The following is a 17,747-nucleotide window of genomic DNA, read 5'->3' as shown; positions in this document are numbered from 1 at the left end:
CCAAGACTCCTAGATCCTTTTCACATGTACTGCTCTCAAGCCAGGTGTCTCCCATCCTGTATTTGTGCCTTTCATTTTTTTTGCCCAAGTGTAGTACTTTACATTTCTCCTTGTTAAAATTCATCTTGTTTGCTTTGGCCCAGTTGTCTAATCTGTTAAGGTCATTCTGAAGTGTGATCCTGTCCTCTGGGGTGTTAGCCACCCCTCCCAATTTGGTGTCATCTGCAAACTTGCTCAGGATGCCCTCAAGCCCATCATCCAAGTCATTGATAAAGATGTTGAACAAGACTGGGCCCAAGACAGAACCCTGTGGCACCCCACTAGTCACTACTCTCCAGGATGAGGAGGAGCCATTGATGAGCACCCTTTGGGTTCGGTCAGTAAGCCAGTTACAAATCCACTGAATGGTAGCATTGTCTAGCCCACATTTTACCAGCTTCTTTACAAGAATATCATGGGGCACCTTGTCAAAGGCCTTGCTGAAATCAAGATAGGCTACATCCACAGCATTCCCTTCATCTACCAGGCTTGTAATTCTGTCAAAAAATGAGATCAGATTAGTCTGACATGACTTATTTTTCAGGAACCCATGCTGACTTTTAGTGATCACAGAGTTTCTTTCTAGGTGCTCACAGACTGTTTGCTTAATGATCTGCTCTAGAATCTTTCCTGGTATTGATGTCAGGCTGACTGGGCGGTAATTGTTTGGGTCCTCTCTTTTCCCCTTTTTGAAAATAGGGACAACATTTGCCCTCCTCCAGTCTGCTGGAACTTCGCCTGTTCTCCAGGAATTTTCAAAGATTATTGCCAGTGGTTCTGAAATCACCTCTGCCAGTTCTTTTAATACTCTTGGATGTAGTTCATCTGGCCCTGGAGACTTGAATACATCTAAACTAGCCAAGTATTCTTGTACTACCTCCTTACTTATTCTGGGCTGTGTTTCCCCTGCTCAATCATCTGCTCCATATTCTTCAGGTCGGGCGTTGTTTTCTTTCTTGGAGAAGACTGAGGCAAAGAAGGCATTGAGGAGTTCTGCCCTTTCTCTGTCCCCTGTTTGTATTTCACCATCTTCTCCTCTGAGTGACCCCACTGTTTCCTTGTTTTTCCTTTTGCTACGGACATACCCATAAAAGCCCTTTTTGTTGCTTTTAACCTCTCTAGCGAGCCTGAGTTCATTCTGTGCTTTAGCTTTTCTGACTTTGTCTCTACACGTGCTGGCTATATGTTTGAATTCCTCTCTGGAGATTTTCCCCCTTTTCCATTTTTTGTACATATCCCTTTTAAATCTTAACTCAGTCAAAAGTTCTTTAGATAGCCAGCCTGGCTTCTTTAGGCACCTTCCATGTTTCCGTCTCATTGGTATTGTCTGAAGTTGTGCTTTTAATATCTCCCTTTTAACAAACTCCCAACCATCATGAACTCCCTTCCCTTTTAGTATTACTGTCCATGGGATTTCACCCAGCGTTTCCCTAGGTTTTCTGAAGTTGGCTTTCTTAAAGTCTAGAATTTGGACCTTAGTATGCTTGGTTGCTCCTTTCCGCTGGATAATAAACTCCAGAAGAGCATGGTCACTCCCACCTAATGATCCTGCCACTTCTACCCCACTAACCAAGTCATCACTATTGGTTAGGACCAGATCTAAAATGGCTGATCCTCTTGTTGCTTCTCCCACTTTCTGGACAATGAAGTTGTCTGCAAGGCCAGTGAGGAATCTGTTCGACCTTATGCTCTTGGCTGAGTTTGACATCCAACAAATATCAGGATAGTTGAAATCCCCCATTACTACTATCTCACTTCCTTTGGAATGCTTGGCCATCTGTTCCAGGAAGGCATCATCTGTGTCCTCAGTTTGGCTTGGGGATCTATAGTAAACTCCCACAATGAGATCACTGTTGTTTTTCTCTCCCTTAATTTTGACCCAGATACTCTCAATTTGGCTTTGAAGTTTTAAATCCTGGATCTCTTCACAGGTATACATATCCCTAACATATAAAGCTACTCCTCCTCCTTTCCTGTTTGGTCTATTTCTCTTAAATAGATTGTATCCCTCTATTACTACATTCCAGTCATGAGACTCATCCCACCAGGTTTCAGTGATGCCTATTATGTCATATTTAGTTTGCTGTACCAAGAGCTCAAGTTCATCTTGTTTATTTCCCATGCTCTGTGCATTAGTATACAGACATTGAAGACCGTTGATCATTCCCCCATGTCTCTTATTTAAGGATATTTTCGTCCCACCACTAGGTCTGCATGCTGCTTGCTCCATTTGGTCCTTGACATTTGGATGATCATCTTCAGCATTTGATAGACTCCTACCTTCAGGACCACTGTCTCCCTCCCCCACATAAGTCAGTTTAAAGCCCTCCTGATGAGGTTTTTGAGTTTTGTGGCAAAAACATTCCTCCCAACTTTTGTGAGGTGCAGTCCATCACTTGCCAGAAGTCCATCTTCAAGAAACTGCAGACCGTGATCTAGGAATCCAAACCGTTCCTGTTTGCACCATTTGCGAAGCCAGTTGTTCACTTCCCTTATTTTTCCCTCTCTCCCTGGGCCATGTCGTTCAACTGGGAGGACAGAAGAGATGACAATTTGTGCATCTAATTGCTTCAACTTCCTGCCCAGAGCCTCATAATCATTTTTGATCTTCTGTAAGCTATGGCTTGCAGTGTCATTGGTTCCCACATGCACCAAAAGGAAGGGGTATTTGTAGGTGGGTTTTATGATTCCTTGCAGCTGTTCTGTTACATCTTTGATCTTGGCCCCAGGTAGACAACACACCTCTCGAGACATCTTGTCAGGCCCACAGATCACTGCTTCTGTACCCCTCAGTAGGGAATCCCCTATCACCACTACACGCCTCTTCATAGGCTTGGTTGGGATTCTTCCATGTGCTGTCCCTTCCAAGGTTACCTGCATATTCCCGGAGGACTGACTTTGCTGCTCGTCTTCATATTCCTCATCAACTGTGATGAGGGAGAGATCCTCAGGTGGAGTCTGTTCCTCGTCTTCCATGAGCACTTCAAAACGGTTGTGTAATTCTAAGCATTCAGAGCGATCCCTGGGCCTTCTACTTCTATGAGTCACGTTCCTCCATACTTGTGGTAATAGAGATGGTTCTAAGGTGTTTGGCAACAAGAGGCATGCCTTAAATCCATATTTCATAGTATTGCTTTCTTTATAAATACTCCAAAAATAGTGCTGCGGTTTTTGCCAGTATTTAGTGCTGAAACACACAAAAAACAATCAGATACTTTCTTCCAAAAATCTCCCTGGTAGGAAATGCGTTTGAGGAAGAATATCAGAAGCTCCGACTGGACAAAGAACCCTTGCAAGAGTTGAGAAAAGAATGCACTGCTAAGAGGTAAAAGGAGTTTCAGTCTTTTTGGTTGTTTAACCGTCATAGTTGGATTGTAGTTATAGTAATGAAATGCTGACCTTACCTTTCATTTCTAACCTGCTCTTCCTTCCAAAAGGGAGCCAACCTGCTCTTCCTTCCAAAAGGGAGCCAACAACAGAAAAATGCTATACACAATAAGAGTTCAAGCATCACTCAAAAGAGCATTGAAAGGCAACTGTTAATACCTTCACTGCAATTAGCAGCAGCAAAACTAGCTCTCAAAGGCCTGGGCAAATAAAAAGGGTTTAACATTCTGCCAGAATATGGCAAGTCTGGGGGACTGTCTGACTTCTCCTGGAAGGGCCACCACCACAGAGAATGCTCTGTTTCTTGTCACCATCCTTCTGGCCACTTCAGCAAGTGTGGTCTCTCCCACCGATAGGAAACTGTGAGTTTCAGGTTACTGGAAAAGCAGCTCTTCGCAAGTATTGGGTCCCATGCATACCAGTACTACCGTAGCAGTGAACCGATTGTAGCAAGGCATAGACATTCCTTGCCATGGAGGCTCTTTGGGCCTCCAGTAATAACTTGGAATGTCCTTGCTCTCCCCCATTGAGAGCAGGCAAGCTTCGTGATTGACAGACCTGAGGAATGCTTCCATAACAGCACCTCCATTTTCTCCATGCTAACTGGAGCATTATCCCAGAGAATTCAGGAATTCCCCAGATTCGAGAAGTCCCAAAGGATGGAGTGCAGTAATAGGTCCCCACACCTGAGGAGCTGTCCATGGTCAATCCAAACCTGTACCCATGAATCCTGGGTTGAAAATCACCCTTTTCAGTTTATACTTGTTGGTTATGACACTACAAACAGTATTGGGAGCTGTGGGGCCAAAGACTGGACATTTTGCGGATTCAGTAGCTGGAGTGGTGATTGGAGGAGGTGAAGCAAATGAGCTGACAGATTCACTAATTCTTCATTTGCCCATGTATGTGTGTCACACATACACAAACATGCACATAAGTGTCTTGCTGACGAGTTTCTCACGACTGACAGAGGGACCTCGCAGTTGTTGCTACCACTGACTAGGAATCTCCTCTGGATTCTGGAGTTCTGTCTGTGAGTCCACTCCCTGGAGGAAACTAGTAAAGAGTCAATGTGTTTGCTGTCCTCAAACCTGTCAAGTCAGAGATCTCACCAGGTCTAGTGACCTTAAGATGATTCTCTGGTCCCAATGGGTGACACTGCTGCAAGCTCATTCATTCAACAGCAAAAAAACAAAAACAAAACCCACATCCCTGGTTGTGTGAGCTTTCAGCAGCAATTAGTTCCTCTGCCTGCTCTTGTCTAGGAGAAAGCAGATACAAAGGAAGGGGATTTCATTTTGGCTGGAGGAGTTGCCGAAACAAACACCGGTCACTTTTCTCTAAAAATGTATCTTACACTTTTATTAAAGGCGACTCTCCTTTTTAGTCGTGTATATATTGCACTATAACCTGGCAGTACTGTGAATGTTAAACTAATTTTAGGATGGAGGATGGATGGCGGCTAACAGATTGAGATTGAATCCTGACAAGACAGAAGTACTGTTTGTGGGGGACAGGAGGCGGGCGGGTGTGGAGGACTCCCTGGTCCTGAATGGGGTAACTGTGCCCCTGAAAGACCAGGTGCGCAGCCTGGGAGTCATTCTGGACTCACAGCTGTCCATGGAGGCACAGGTCAACTCTGTGTCCAGGGCAGCTGTTTATCAGCTCCATCTGGTACACAGGCTGAGTCCCTACCTGCCCACTGACTGTCTCTCCAGAGTGGTGCATGCTCTAGTTATCTCTCGCTTGGACTACTGCAATGCGCTCTACGTGGGGCTACCTTTGAAGGTGACACGGAAACTACAACTAATCCAGAATGCAGCAGCTAGACTGATGACTGGGAGCGGCCGCCGAGATCACATAACACCGGTCCTAAAAGACCTACATTGGCTCCCAGTACGTTTCCGAGCGCAATTCAAAGTGTTGGTGTTGACCTTTAAAGCCCTAAACAGCCTCGGTATACCTGAAGGAGCGTCTCCACCCCCATCGTTCTGCCCGGACACTGAGGTCCAGCTCCGAGGGCCTTCTGGCGGTTCCCTCATTACAAGAAGCCAAGTTACAGGGAACCAGGCAGAGGGCCTTCTCGGTAGTGGCACCCACCCTGTGGAATGCCCTCCCGCTAGAGGTCAAAGAGAACAACAATTACCAGACCTTTAGAAGGCATCTCAAGGCAGCCCTGTTTAGGGAAGCTTTTAATGTTTGATGGATTTCTGTATTTTAGAATTTCTGTTTTCTTGGAAGCCGCCCAGAGTGGCTGGGGGAACCCGGCCAGATGGGCGGGGTATAAATAAATTATTATTATTATTATTATTATTATTATTATTATTAAAACTACTCCTGCTTCATGGGGCATTGGGAATAATGTGTGTTGACCCTTCAGATATTCATTCAACTTTTGTCTTTTTCACCAGAGAGCAATTCTTGAAGACCAATGCACAGCTGACCATCAGATGCAGGCAATTACTTTCAGAGCTTTCCTATATCTACCCTATTGATCTGGTGAGTTTCACATTCTCTAGTAATGCCAGCTTCAGAAGCTGTAGTCTGGATACCGCATTCATTTGTGGAACAGTCGGCATGCCAAACCAAAGATATTGTAGTCTCCTATAGATACGGTAGGCCCCTACCTATAGCATGTGTAAGGCTCCAGCTTCAGCCTCCACCATCTCCAGATAAAAAGAACTTTGATCACAGGGCTGGAAAATAACTGTGCTCAATGTTCTGGGGAACTGCTGTCAGGAGCCTGAGATCAGTGATTCCCTCTGTTAAGGGTATGGCATGATGTAGCAATCACCCCCTGTTGAGTGACTCTGGGGACATAGGCTAGGTCCCTTAAAATATTCTGCACTAAGATTCTCCTATAGGCCCACCTTCAGTTCTCAGAAGCAAAGAATACCTTTAGGCCAGGAGAGTGTTTATGGGGCCATCTATATAAGCAATGAAGGCAGCAAGCAAAACGCAGAGCAGTGCAGGCTGCTGTCAAATCAGGAATGTTAAAGTGAAATGTGGCTTTTGATTTCTTCTGACTAGCTTTCCCACTAAACATTCATGGCACACATTCGAAGACCTGCCTGCTTCCATTACATGCTCAGATTTTGATTCTGTTGTTTACAATTCGGGGTTTTTTTTTTATTCTCGCATGGGCACTCTTCCAACTTCACTTTCTGCTATTAAATCCACAGAATGATCAAAAGGATTATTTTATTTGTGGAGTCAAGTTGCCCAATTCTGAAGACTTTCAAGGTAATTGGCTATTTACCTGCTTGCTTTTGATACCTAATTGCCCTGTGCAGGCACGCCAGCAGAGAAACCCAGACAGCAAATTTCAGTTTGGGGGGGGGGAATGCCAGTGTTTCGGAGGAGACAGTTTTCAAATGAATGTTCCTAACAGCTCCGTGACGGGCATCCACATTTTAAGAAAACAAATTTAAATAGTGAATTTAATTTGATTTCTTGCAGTAATTTGCCCATTTTTTGCAAGCCCATCATTATTGCTACTTGGCAGCATTTCTTACTAGCCCAGATTTCCATATGAACCTTCGTTACATTGCAAAAGAAAGAAGAGTAGTAGTGATTTTTTCCCTAAAACTTCTCCCCCTTGTCACACAGAAGTCACTTTTCTTATCCATGGTATAGATTGAGCATCAGTTTAGATGATTAAATTCTGAGTCGGCTGTGTGTCAAAGATCTACCAAACTATCGTGCGACCTGGCTCTTCTCTGACCTTAATAAAGGTTAGATGCTCATGTGCACCCAGATATAGCTGTCTAAATGGGGTATCTTATGCACCAATTTAAAATCTTCATAAATAAATACTATTCCTTGCTCTATTACAATCCTGTCCAACGTCTCCCCTTGTGTCAAGAACTTTTTAACAGCCCATTTTTTAGGTTGTCACAGTTTGCTGGTGCCCGCGAAGTGATTACAGTTCTCAGCAAACTTGTCACATAGGATTAGGTTAGCTGCCCACGCGGCATAGCTGAAAATTGAATGTGGTGAAACGAAATTGGCAGGTTGCATTGAAAGAGTGCCTTTCGTATGATTTCCTGGAAGTTAACCCCAGACAGGTTGTGGAAATTTAAATTCAGGCAGGAGAAGATGGGGTTAATTCATGACACCGAAATAGTTTGCTGTAATGAAATACATGTTTTCCCCTCCCCCTTTTTATATGAAGGGAGCAGTCCCCCCCCCCTTGAGTTTGGATGTCTTGTCTCCGCTTACCAAAAGCTTGGCATGAGTTCATGGAAGCCGGGTGTGACTGATTCTCAGAAAGCCTAAAAAAAATGGGAAAGCAGAATCTCTTTTTTTTTCTTTTTAAAAACCAAATGCATGGGAGATTAGAACATCTGTAAGCCAGGATAGTTAGCTCATGTGCCCTAATGGGAAGGAGTGGGAGAGCAGGAGATATTCTCTCAGGAAAGGTGGATTCTGAAGTGTGAGCTGAAAGAGGTAGTCTCTCCCCAACCCCAGAGGAGTTTGGACGTATGGGTTAAGGTGAGAGTGAGGGCTTCGAGCTGGTGGGGAAGAGTCGGTTAGGCTGGAAGTGGGGGAAACTTCCACTTGGTGACAGATGCGTTGTAAAATATGGTATCAGAAGAGGTTGGGTGTGATCATCCTTGGCATAGAATCAAGGGGTGGCTAGGAAGGCCTGGGAAACAACACAACATTGACCCCTCCATACAATCATTTAATTGGAAGGAACCCCCAAGGATCATCCAGTCCAGCCCCATGTCTATCGGATCATTCCCCCCCCCCCTGCAGTGTTGATTGCTGTGTCCCAGTTTAAAAAAAACCACACAGAGTTGAAGAGCTGATTGCTGTGTCCCAGTTTAAAAAACAACACAGAGTTGAAGAGCTTTGTGCAGTAAGAAATGGCCAATTCAAAGCATGGCAATGAGCCACCGTTTGGACCTAAATAGGGTGAAGTGACTCTGAACTGTGTGCTTGCTCTCCTTTACAGCAAAGGATGATGGCAGCAATGCTGTCGCTTTGGGCTACACTGCTCATTTGGTCTCCATGATTTCCTTCTTCCTGCAAGTGCCACTCAGGTATCCAATAATTCACAAGGGCTCCAGGTCTGCAATCAAAGATAATATTAACGATAAACTGACCGAGAAAGAGAGAGAGTAAGTGTATTTTATTTTTGATTTGTTTTTATTGGGGGTGGGGGTGGGGGCTGTCAAATCTTGGTCAGAGTAACTTGTTTTTCACACACGATCTGATGCACGTCATTAAACCCCTCCCAAACTGTGGCTGACGCCTTGCTTTGTTCTCTTTTCTCCTGTGAGATGTTGAGAGCAAATAACATTAGCACCCAGGCCTGGCAGAGCCGGCTGTTTCAAACAGTGTTTCCCTCAAATGTAAATTCAAGCCATTTCCTTACATACATGTTTCTCTTCAACATTTGAGCCACTTAGAGTGCATGCAAGGAACCTCAAAGCTGGCTTGCTCCAATGTGCTCCAGTGTGAAGAATGTTTCTGTTGTCCTTGGACTGGACAGATTCTGGGTTCCGTTCCATTCCCAATGCTCTCATGAGGACACAAGATGCTAGTCCCAGGCATGCTTCCATGGGATCATAGCTGCCAAGTTTTCCCTTTTCTCGCGAGGAAGCCTATTCAGCATAAGGGAATTTCCCTTAAAAAAAGGGAGAACTTGGCAGCTATGCATGGGATTCTCGGAGGAAGAACAGGGTTACAAATGTGATATTAACTGTTTGCCAAACGGGTTGCGCTGTGGTCTAAACCACTGAGCCTCTTGGGCTTGCTGATCAGAAGGTCGATGGTTCGAATCCCCGCAACAGGGTGAGCTCCTGTTGCTTGGTTCCAGTTCCTGCCAACCTAGCAGTTCAAAAGCACGGCAAAAATGCAAGCAGATAAATAGGTACCGCTCTGGTGGGAAGGTAAACGGCGTTCCCGTGCGCTGCTCTGGTTCGCCAGAAGCGGCTTAGTCATGCTGGCCACATGACCTGGACTTAACTGTCAGGGGTCCTTTACCTTTTAAGCAGCCATTTAAAATCTATTGAACACAAAGAATGAATCAATAAAACTGTCTATTACATTGCGTTTATTAAATAATCATATAACTGAAGGCAATTGGCAGTCTCTAAAATACTTTCAATCCCATGTTTAAAATGACCAGATTGTGTGCGGACCCGAGGTTCAACCTATTTTCTGCCAGTCGAAATGTTTGCAAACATTCAAACTGCTGCGGAGTAAGCTTTGTGTGTGCTGTCGAGAAAAGGTACAGGTGGGGGGGTGGAGATGATTTTAGAAGAAGTTGCTTCCAGTAAACTTTCTAGAAAGGTTTCAATTGCTTCCATTTGTGTTTCATAAATCACTGATGCAGCACTATAAAAAGAGCAAAAGTGTTTTTGTGTGTGCTTTTAGCAAAAATGCTTCATTTCCATAAAATAGCACTCACCGCCACCAGGCTGATTTGCAGGATTGCCTCACCCTTCGTTAAAGTGCTTTGTGTACTGTTGAGCAGAGCAAGTATCGTTTTGCTGCTTATTGGCAGTCATGCTAAATATTTCTTTCCTTAGAATGGTTGGATTTCCCCTTTAACCACATATTTATAGTGAAGGCTAAAGTCAAGCGTATGAGCCAAGGCAGGGTTATTCTTTCCTCACTTACACCCTGTCTGCTGGGATCACCCGCCTTCCTCTAGCCTCCAATGGACTGGAGGTGCATCAGAGAAAACAATATACACACCACAGAAGAAGGAAAAATTCCTAGGGCTACCAATCAGCTTTCCTGGTGGGAAACACCTTAATAGGGTGATAAAGGACGTGGGTGGTGCTGTGGTCTAAACCACTGAGCCTCTTGGGCTCGCTGATCAGAAGGTCGGCGGTTCAAATCCCAGGTCCTGCCAACCTAGCAGTTCGAAAGCACGGCAGTGCAAGTAGATAAATGGGTACCGCTGTGGTGGGAAGGTAATCGGCATTTCTGTGCGCTCTAGCTTCCGTCACAGTGTTTTGTTGCGCCAGAAGCAGTTTTGTCATGGTGGCCACACAACCTGGAAAGCTGTCTGTGGACAAACGCCGGCTCCCTTGGCCTGAAAGCGAGATGAGCACCGCAACCCCATAGTCGCCTTTGACTGGTCTTAACCATCCAGGGGTCCTTTACCTTTTTAATAGGGTGATCCTGGAGTTTGGGAGAAATGTATGCACTGAATTTTCCAAGAGGGAATCTTCAGAGTGGGCGGGGCACTGTTTTATGTCAATCTTGTGTTTTAAGATAGAGTAGCCCTCCTGATGTTTTTGGACTGAAACTCCCATCATCCGTGGCCACTGACCTTGCAGGCTGGGTCTAATGGGAGTTGGAGTCCAACAAGATCTGGAGGGCATCACATTGACTATCCCTGTTTTAAGAGCCTTTCTGGGTCAGACCGAAGGCCTACCCAGACCCGAACCCCGTATCCCAGAGTGATTAACCATATGTCTCATTAGGGTAGATCTTGATGGCCTGAAATGAAACGAGTGGAGAAATGCAATGCACATTATCCGGAAAAGTTGCTACCTGCCCTGTTATACGTTGCTAACCCGAGTTCTTAGCTGAGCAGCAATTTCTGTGGTGACTGGCCTTGTGTTTATCTCGAGCCCAGCCCATGTTGCAGCATGATGTTACTGCACCGTGGAAAGTTGGGAATGCAAAACGGCATCAAAAGAATTGATAAGGTCCATCAGCTGCTTCTCTTGAATACATGGCAGCAGAATGTCATAGTGTGAATAGCAAGTTTGGTGTGGGTCAGGTTTGTTGGGCAAAGGCTGAACAGTGCCTTGGCCAGCGTGGTTAAAAGCATCAAAGGAAAACCTTCCAGACTCTCCCATGTTCTGGCCAAGAGCAGCTACTCTACTCTAGAGGGCAGCTTGGTGGGTGTCTTAAAGCAGAATGTTTGGGCTGACAGCTCCGATGGCACTTTAGCAAGGCTGGGCAATAAAACTAGTGAGAGTCTATAATGGGGGCCTGTTGCTTGCAAATCTCTGTAACTTCTAGAGATGAAATATGGTATGAATTATTGTGTGCTACTGGTTGCTGTATAGCCCTCTCAGATCATATGCAGAAGTTTAAGATTCCTTAATGGGCAATTCATGATAAAGTTAGCTGCAAGCCTGGCTTCCATTTTTATATTGCATGTCTGTTGATGTAATATTACAAGGCTAATTTCTTTCATAAATTTCTCAGCCTCTCCATGTTCATAGGCCACTATGTGCCTCGGGGGGTGGGGGGGTGGGAGTCATTTTCATCAAGTACTTTACACACACATATATATTTGCTATATTTCCTTGTTAATGGCTCCTCATAAACTCTAGGAAATTTGCTTAAGACTACACCCCTGCTGCTAGTTGATGGGGGGGGGGGTCTTTTCCACAGCTAAATTTTTGTCTCTGCTTGTCTACAACCTACTTTGTTTTTGTACTGGCTAAACAACAAAAAGCTAGTTATAAGTCAAATTTGGTGCATATGCACATTGTTGGCATTGGATTAAAACAGGGGTAGCTGAACTTTGACTCTCCAGATGTTGCTGGAATACAACTCCCATTGCCTCTGGCCATTGGTCATGCTGGTGCAGGCTGATGGGGGTTGGATTCCAGCAACATCTTGTTGGTTGGCAAGGGGGGGGAAATGGTATCATGAAAGGAGAATTCCCTGGATGTCAAGATCCAGGTTGGGCCAAGTACTCTTAGGTGAGAGAACCCCAGCAGAGATTTAAAATCACAAAATATGCAGCAAAGTAAAGTGTGGAAATATAGGCTGTTAGACATTTAAAATCTGTGCTTATGAGTTCCATCCAGTATAGAAAAAGACCACACATTTGGTAAGTTTAAAAACTGGTTTACTTGTGAACTCTTCAAAGGCCAGGTTCATGTGCTTTTCCAAGCGTCAGTCAGAAAACACAGATGGTAAAACTTGGCTTAGTTATAATGGTGAAAGTTCTTAAATTATTGGTATATGAACAGAAGAATGGCTTATAAGAGCCATGTGGTCTGAGCTGCACTAACCAGCTCAAAACCTCTTCGCTTGCTGAGCTTCTCAGATAGATAGAGGTACAACAATAGGCTTGATTATCTTCCTCTCATGGTGATGGGGAGTGACCTAGCTAAGCTTGGCAAGGACAGCTTACTCTGTTGTTAACCCCTTAAGCATGTTGGTTAAATGAGGCTGGTTACCCCACATATCTGTAAGACTACAAGTTAGTCCCTCCTGTGTTAAAAGTTCGATAATGTGGCAGGATGCAATGGCACAAGCAAGGGACTGCAAAAGATCCTCTCTCTGCAACAGAACCTGCATTGTTGGTTGTAGTATTCCATTCTCTTGGAACGCAAGGGGATATGGCTCTGAAGGCACAAGATGGAGCATTATGAATCTCTAGGGCAGGCATCCCCAAACTGCAGCCCTCCAGATGTTTTGGCCTACAGCTCCCATGATCCCTAGCTAACAGGACCAGTGGTCGGGGAAGATGGAAATTGTAGTCCAAAACATCTGGAGGGCTGAAGTTTGGGGATGCCTGCTCTAGGGGATGCTTCCTTTACAGAACATGTGTCACAGCCAATTCACTTCCCAGTCTAGGAGGTCTCTGCCACTCTGGCCTCCAAGCTGAGTGGTGTCCAGTGGCTATGCAGTCCATCAGATTCATTTTCCAACCAAAAGTGTTGAAGTGTTGCCCGTCCTCAGGTAGGATGCAAAACATTCTCTCTTCTCAGCTGCCAGGAATAATCAGATGACAAATAGATGGTATTACAGTGAACTAACATGTACACTGGAAGGACAGATCGTGAAGCTGAGGCTCCAATACTTTGGCCACCTCATGAGAAGAGAAGAATCTTTGGAAAAGACCCTGATGTTGGGAAAGATTGAGGGCACTAGGAGAAGGGGACGACAGAGGACGAGATGGTTGGACAGTGTTCTGGAAGTTACGAACATGAGTTTGACCAAACTGCGGGAGGCAGTGGAAGACAGGAGTGCCTGGCGTGCTATGGTCCATGGGGTCACGAAGAGTCGGACACGACTCAATGACTAAACAACAACAAACATGTACTGTATTGGCCCGAATATAAGCAGCACCTGCAAATAAGCTACACCTTTAAAATTAAGGGGGGAGGGAGACAATACCCAAATATAAGCTGCTCTCTTAAAATTCCGCAGGCATTCACACCTGTAAATGGCAAATGTGGAAGAAAATCCTACAGCAGGCATCCCCAAACTTCGGCCCTCCAGATGTTTTGGACTACAATTCCCATCATCCCTGACCACTGGTCCTCTTAGGTAGGGATCATGGGAGTTGTAGGCCAAAACATCTGGAGGGCCGCAGTTTGGGGATGCCTGTCCTACAGCAATACAGTAAAAGGCAATTTTTGCAAGGTCGTGAATTTAAGCTACACTAACTTTTCATGGTCGGAATTTGGAAAAAGTGTGGCTTATATTTGGGCCAATACGGTAATATGTGGGATAAATACATCTGAGTAACTTAAGAATCTCCTTCTTCTATTTTCAGACTTCATAAAACCTTTCCTAGTGTGAGAGGTGGATGTACATCGTGGTGATTCTTCTTTTCTAGTGTTTCTCATTCTGGGACTTAACTTTTTCTTCTGTGAGGATCTCTGTCCATATCTTCTAGTCTCACATTGCTTCATCTCCAGTGTGCGGAGGCAAACTTTAGCTTGACTGTTCCTGCCTGCTGTATCTGTGACCCATATAACACCTATTTCACGAGACACCTCTCTGGTTTGCTTCGTATGTTAGTTTTTTTTTAGAACCAATTTCTATTTCCATGTTTGGAAAGACAAGTGTGCGGCGCCATGATCTAGGAACAGATGCATGTGTTGGTTTAGGTGAGTGAACACTCGTGTGTCCGACTTCCTTTCCTACCCATTGATTTGATGCATCATGAAAGCACCAGGCCACACAGCTCCATAGCAGAAGGGGACTTGCTGATGGAATTTATTCTGAGTACAAGCAGCTTCAAGTTACTTGAGTCAGCTCTGGAAAATGTTATGGAAACCTAAGTCTTCTACTTAATATTTTTATTATGTATTAAAATAATAATACACTTTAACTCTGCTATGGTAATGGAAGTATTCTTTCAGTAGTTCTGAAATCTCGGGGGGGGGGGCATGTGTAAAACAATACGCCTCCAGCAGAAGTTGCTCAAGGGCACATATAATATATCAAACCAAAAATAACGTGACTGAGGCCTACTTAACCCTAGTTTGTAAAATTCTTCCATAATCTAAGCAATCACTCACAGTATCAATACTACTAATCAGGAATTATAGCAATTTTCAAGTGAGTCCAAATTTCGTACTTAAGTAGTTTTAACCCTTGTGACCTTTCAGGGATTAGGTATTTCAACTATATCCGGTCTCTTGTAGACTTGAAATGAGCCCAGGCTTTTCCCAAGCTGCATGGGTAATTAGGTCAATTGGCCGAGGCCCCAGAATTCGACCACTCTAATTGGTATAATTCGAGTGTGTGTGAGTGAGTATTCCTGAACTGTTGGCTTCTCGTTTAGAGTTGAGGGCTGGCTCCCTTTTGCTGCAGGGGTCTTAACTAGTGCTGCACCTTAAGAATACTATGACATCTTATGAAGAACAGTTTTAAAATATAAGTGGAAGGCACTATTTTTAGAGGAAGTCAAGAGGATTGCTTTGCTTTGCCTTTGCCATTCAAGCTGGCCACCTAGTTGCAGACTGCATGCCTGGACAGCATGCTGATATGTAATTAATGACCCACAACTAAGTTGACTTGTTATAGATAGATGTGGTTTGAGCATGTTTTTGGCTGTGGCACAACTGTTACGGGGTTAGAGCGCCAGAAGATGAGGTTCCACATCCAGTTTTCAAGCTAGAATTGCTTAAAGCTGTGGCTCTAAAGCACTCTGTAGTCTGGGGTGAGAATGAACAATCATCCCTCGCCGGCGGCCATGTTAGCTGGAGCTGATAGGAGTCTAGAGAACTTCAGGTTCCCCACATTCAAGTCACTGAAGAGTAGCTTTTGAGGCTGGATTTGTCCCACCTATTTTGTGAGCTTGCTTTGTGGCCTTGGGGTAAGTCACATGTTTCAGCTCTAGATTTCTATCTGTATAACGGAGACCAGCGCGAGACAAGCAAGACACAGGCTGCAAAGCATTTTACAAAGGCAAAATTACTAAATAATGACTTGGTAGTGTTTGGTGCAGTGAAGTTCACGTGTATGGGTCCATCACTTGCAGAATGGCAACCAAGGTCTTTGTGTACTTTAAAGCAGGCTATATATATATAATTGCTTCCAGTTCATCCAGCTCCAAAGCTGCTTTGGGTAAAGTTTTCCCTTCCCAGCTTTTTAAAACTACTGTACTATATATTTTGCAGCTGGGGGAAAAATTGCTATGCAGGTCTGATATGGAACACTTTGATCATTTGGGGAAGCTCTTTAAGTTCTTTAAGTGTTAGGTAAGGAGAGGAATAAATTTTAAACCCCAAGTGGGAAGTTCAAATCAGAGTTGGAAGGTACCCTGAGAGTCATCTAGTCCAACCCCCGCCATTCAGGAATCCTGCCCAAAGCCTTCCCTTAGTGGGCTCAAACCACCAGTCTTCTAGTTAACAGCAAGATGCATGGACCCATTTGAGGATGAGAAAGAGAAAAGGCAGGAGGACTCACCAGGCAGAACAGGAGGAGCCAGCCTCAAACAATCTCTCTGCCTTTCTTTCTTTCTTCCTCCATCCCTCTCTCTCTGTTAGCCAGTTGGGTGTCAAAAGCAAACTACAGTCATACCTCGTGTTGCGTCCGCTTCATGTTGCGTCTTTTTGCGTTACGTCCCACAGCAACCCGGAAGTACCAGAACGGGTTACTTTTGGGTTTCGCCGCTTGCGCAGAAGCGCTAAATCACACTTTGTGCATGCACAGAAGCGCCAAATCGCGCCGAGCGCCTGTGCAGACACAGCACTTCAAGTTGCGGGCATTTCACATTACAGGCAGGCCTCTGGAACGGATCCTGTCCGTGACACGAGGTACCACTGTATTTGTTTTCCTAAAGCACAGTAGATGTTGCAGATATAACTCATGGGGCTACAGCCGGGAGACGGGCAAGGGAACTTGCTACTAACATGTACCTTTTTCCACTTGCGGAGGGATGAATTGCTAGCCATGAGACTCCCCAGTCTTTGCACTTTACTGAATCCCAAATACCTGAGGTTGAGGAGGCACCCTAGAAAAGCTCAGTTTAACCATTTTCACCTGGCAGCTCTTACCGTGAATTGGAATGTAATCCCTTCTTTGAGTGCACAGGGCTCCAACTGCTGAAGCTTTCTTTTCAAGATGTGACTGGAAACATTACATTTTCAGCCATTCCACCCCTAGGTTAGTGTGTGTGTGTGTGTGTGTGTGTGTGTGTGTGTGTGTGTGTGAGAGAGAGAGAGAGAGAGAGAGAGAGAGAGAGAGAGAGAGAGAGATTTGCAGCTCCTTACTGGGGTTTCTTCAATTCAGTTTGAAATGCAAGCAAAAAGTCTGATTAGAGGAAAATCGGGATCTAAACCACATGTTTTTCATGTCAGATTAGAAACAGGTGGGCACAGTTAAAAATCAATCATTTCCTTAAGCTTGAAAAAATAGTTTGGATTAAAGGCAGGTGGCTATACACGGACATATGAAAAACCAGTCGCCAACTTATTGGTACATATGAGATTGATCTCTCTGAACACAAAGAAGTTCATAAATCACAGAACTTGGCAATAAAGATGTTTAGGTTTGAGAACCTGGAAAAGCAAACCTTTGTATCTGAAAGGTTTGGTTTTTTTTTTTAAAATAGCACCTAGATCCTTTTTAGCTTCACTTTAACAGTTAACATCTGACTGACCTAAGAGGCCTGTGGAGACTCATTACAGCCTTTTCAAATATTGAAGCTGTCCCGTGATGCTGAACAGGTCGAGATTAGCCCAATAACATCATGTGGCTATGAAATGAAATGAGGGTGTGATTTGGGAAGTGCTTGTCTAAGGTCAGCAAAAAAAAAAAAAGTGGGATAGGAGAGGTGAGCTTAGTTAACAGGAGATGGATTGTACCAAAGGTATCCTTTTGTAGTCATTCTTGGCTTTAAAAGTGTGGCGGCTTAAAAAAGAAAGATTGCAGGATGTTCTTAGTTAATTTCTGCTGCTATGCTAAACTGTTAAGAAATCCTTCTGCATTTTGGTGAATACTGAGCTATAAGAAATACTGAGCTTATAGTAATGAATTGCTACGCCGCCAGACAATGCTATTATCCACAAAGTAATAATCCACGAGGCGGAGGAGAAAAATTGAGCCAGCCCTAGTCCCGTTGACTTCACTGAATATTTCTCAGGTGA

The 17,747-nt window shown here is 44.4% G+C and overlaps 1 protein-coding gene across 1 annotated transcript in view; it reads left to right on the top strand.

The window, feature by feature from the left end:
* Positions 1 to 17,747, top strand: part of UVRAG (UV radiation resistance associated) — an 89,511-nt gene that overhangs the window by 48,283 nt on the left and 23,481 nt on the right. Inside the window, exons 9-12 of the mRNA XM_060273928.2 lie at positions 3,280 to 3,364; positions 5,838 to 5,925; positions 6,609 to 6,669; positions 8,387 to 8,552. Of these exons, the coding sequence (XP_060129911.2) occupies positions 3,280 to 3,364; positions 5,838 to 5,925; positions 6,609 to 6,669; positions 8,387 to 8,552 (400 nt within the window). The remainder of the gene's footprint in view (positions 1 to 3,279; positions 3,365 to 5,837; positions 5,926 to 6,608; positions 6,670 to 8,386; positions 8,553 to 17,747) is intronic.

The sequence above is a fragment of the Zootoca vivipara genome, chromosome 4 (assembly GCF_965207765.1).
Source record: "Zootoca vivipara chromosome 4, rZooViv2.hap1.1, whole genome shotgun sequence".
In the NCBI taxonomy this organism is placed as follows: Eukaryota; Metazoa; Chordata; class Lepidosauria; order Squamata; family Lacertidae; genus Zootoca; species Zootoca vivipara.
The sequence above is the reverse complement of the archived record's forward strand: the minus strand, read 5'-3'. Positions and strand labels throughout refer to the sequence as shown.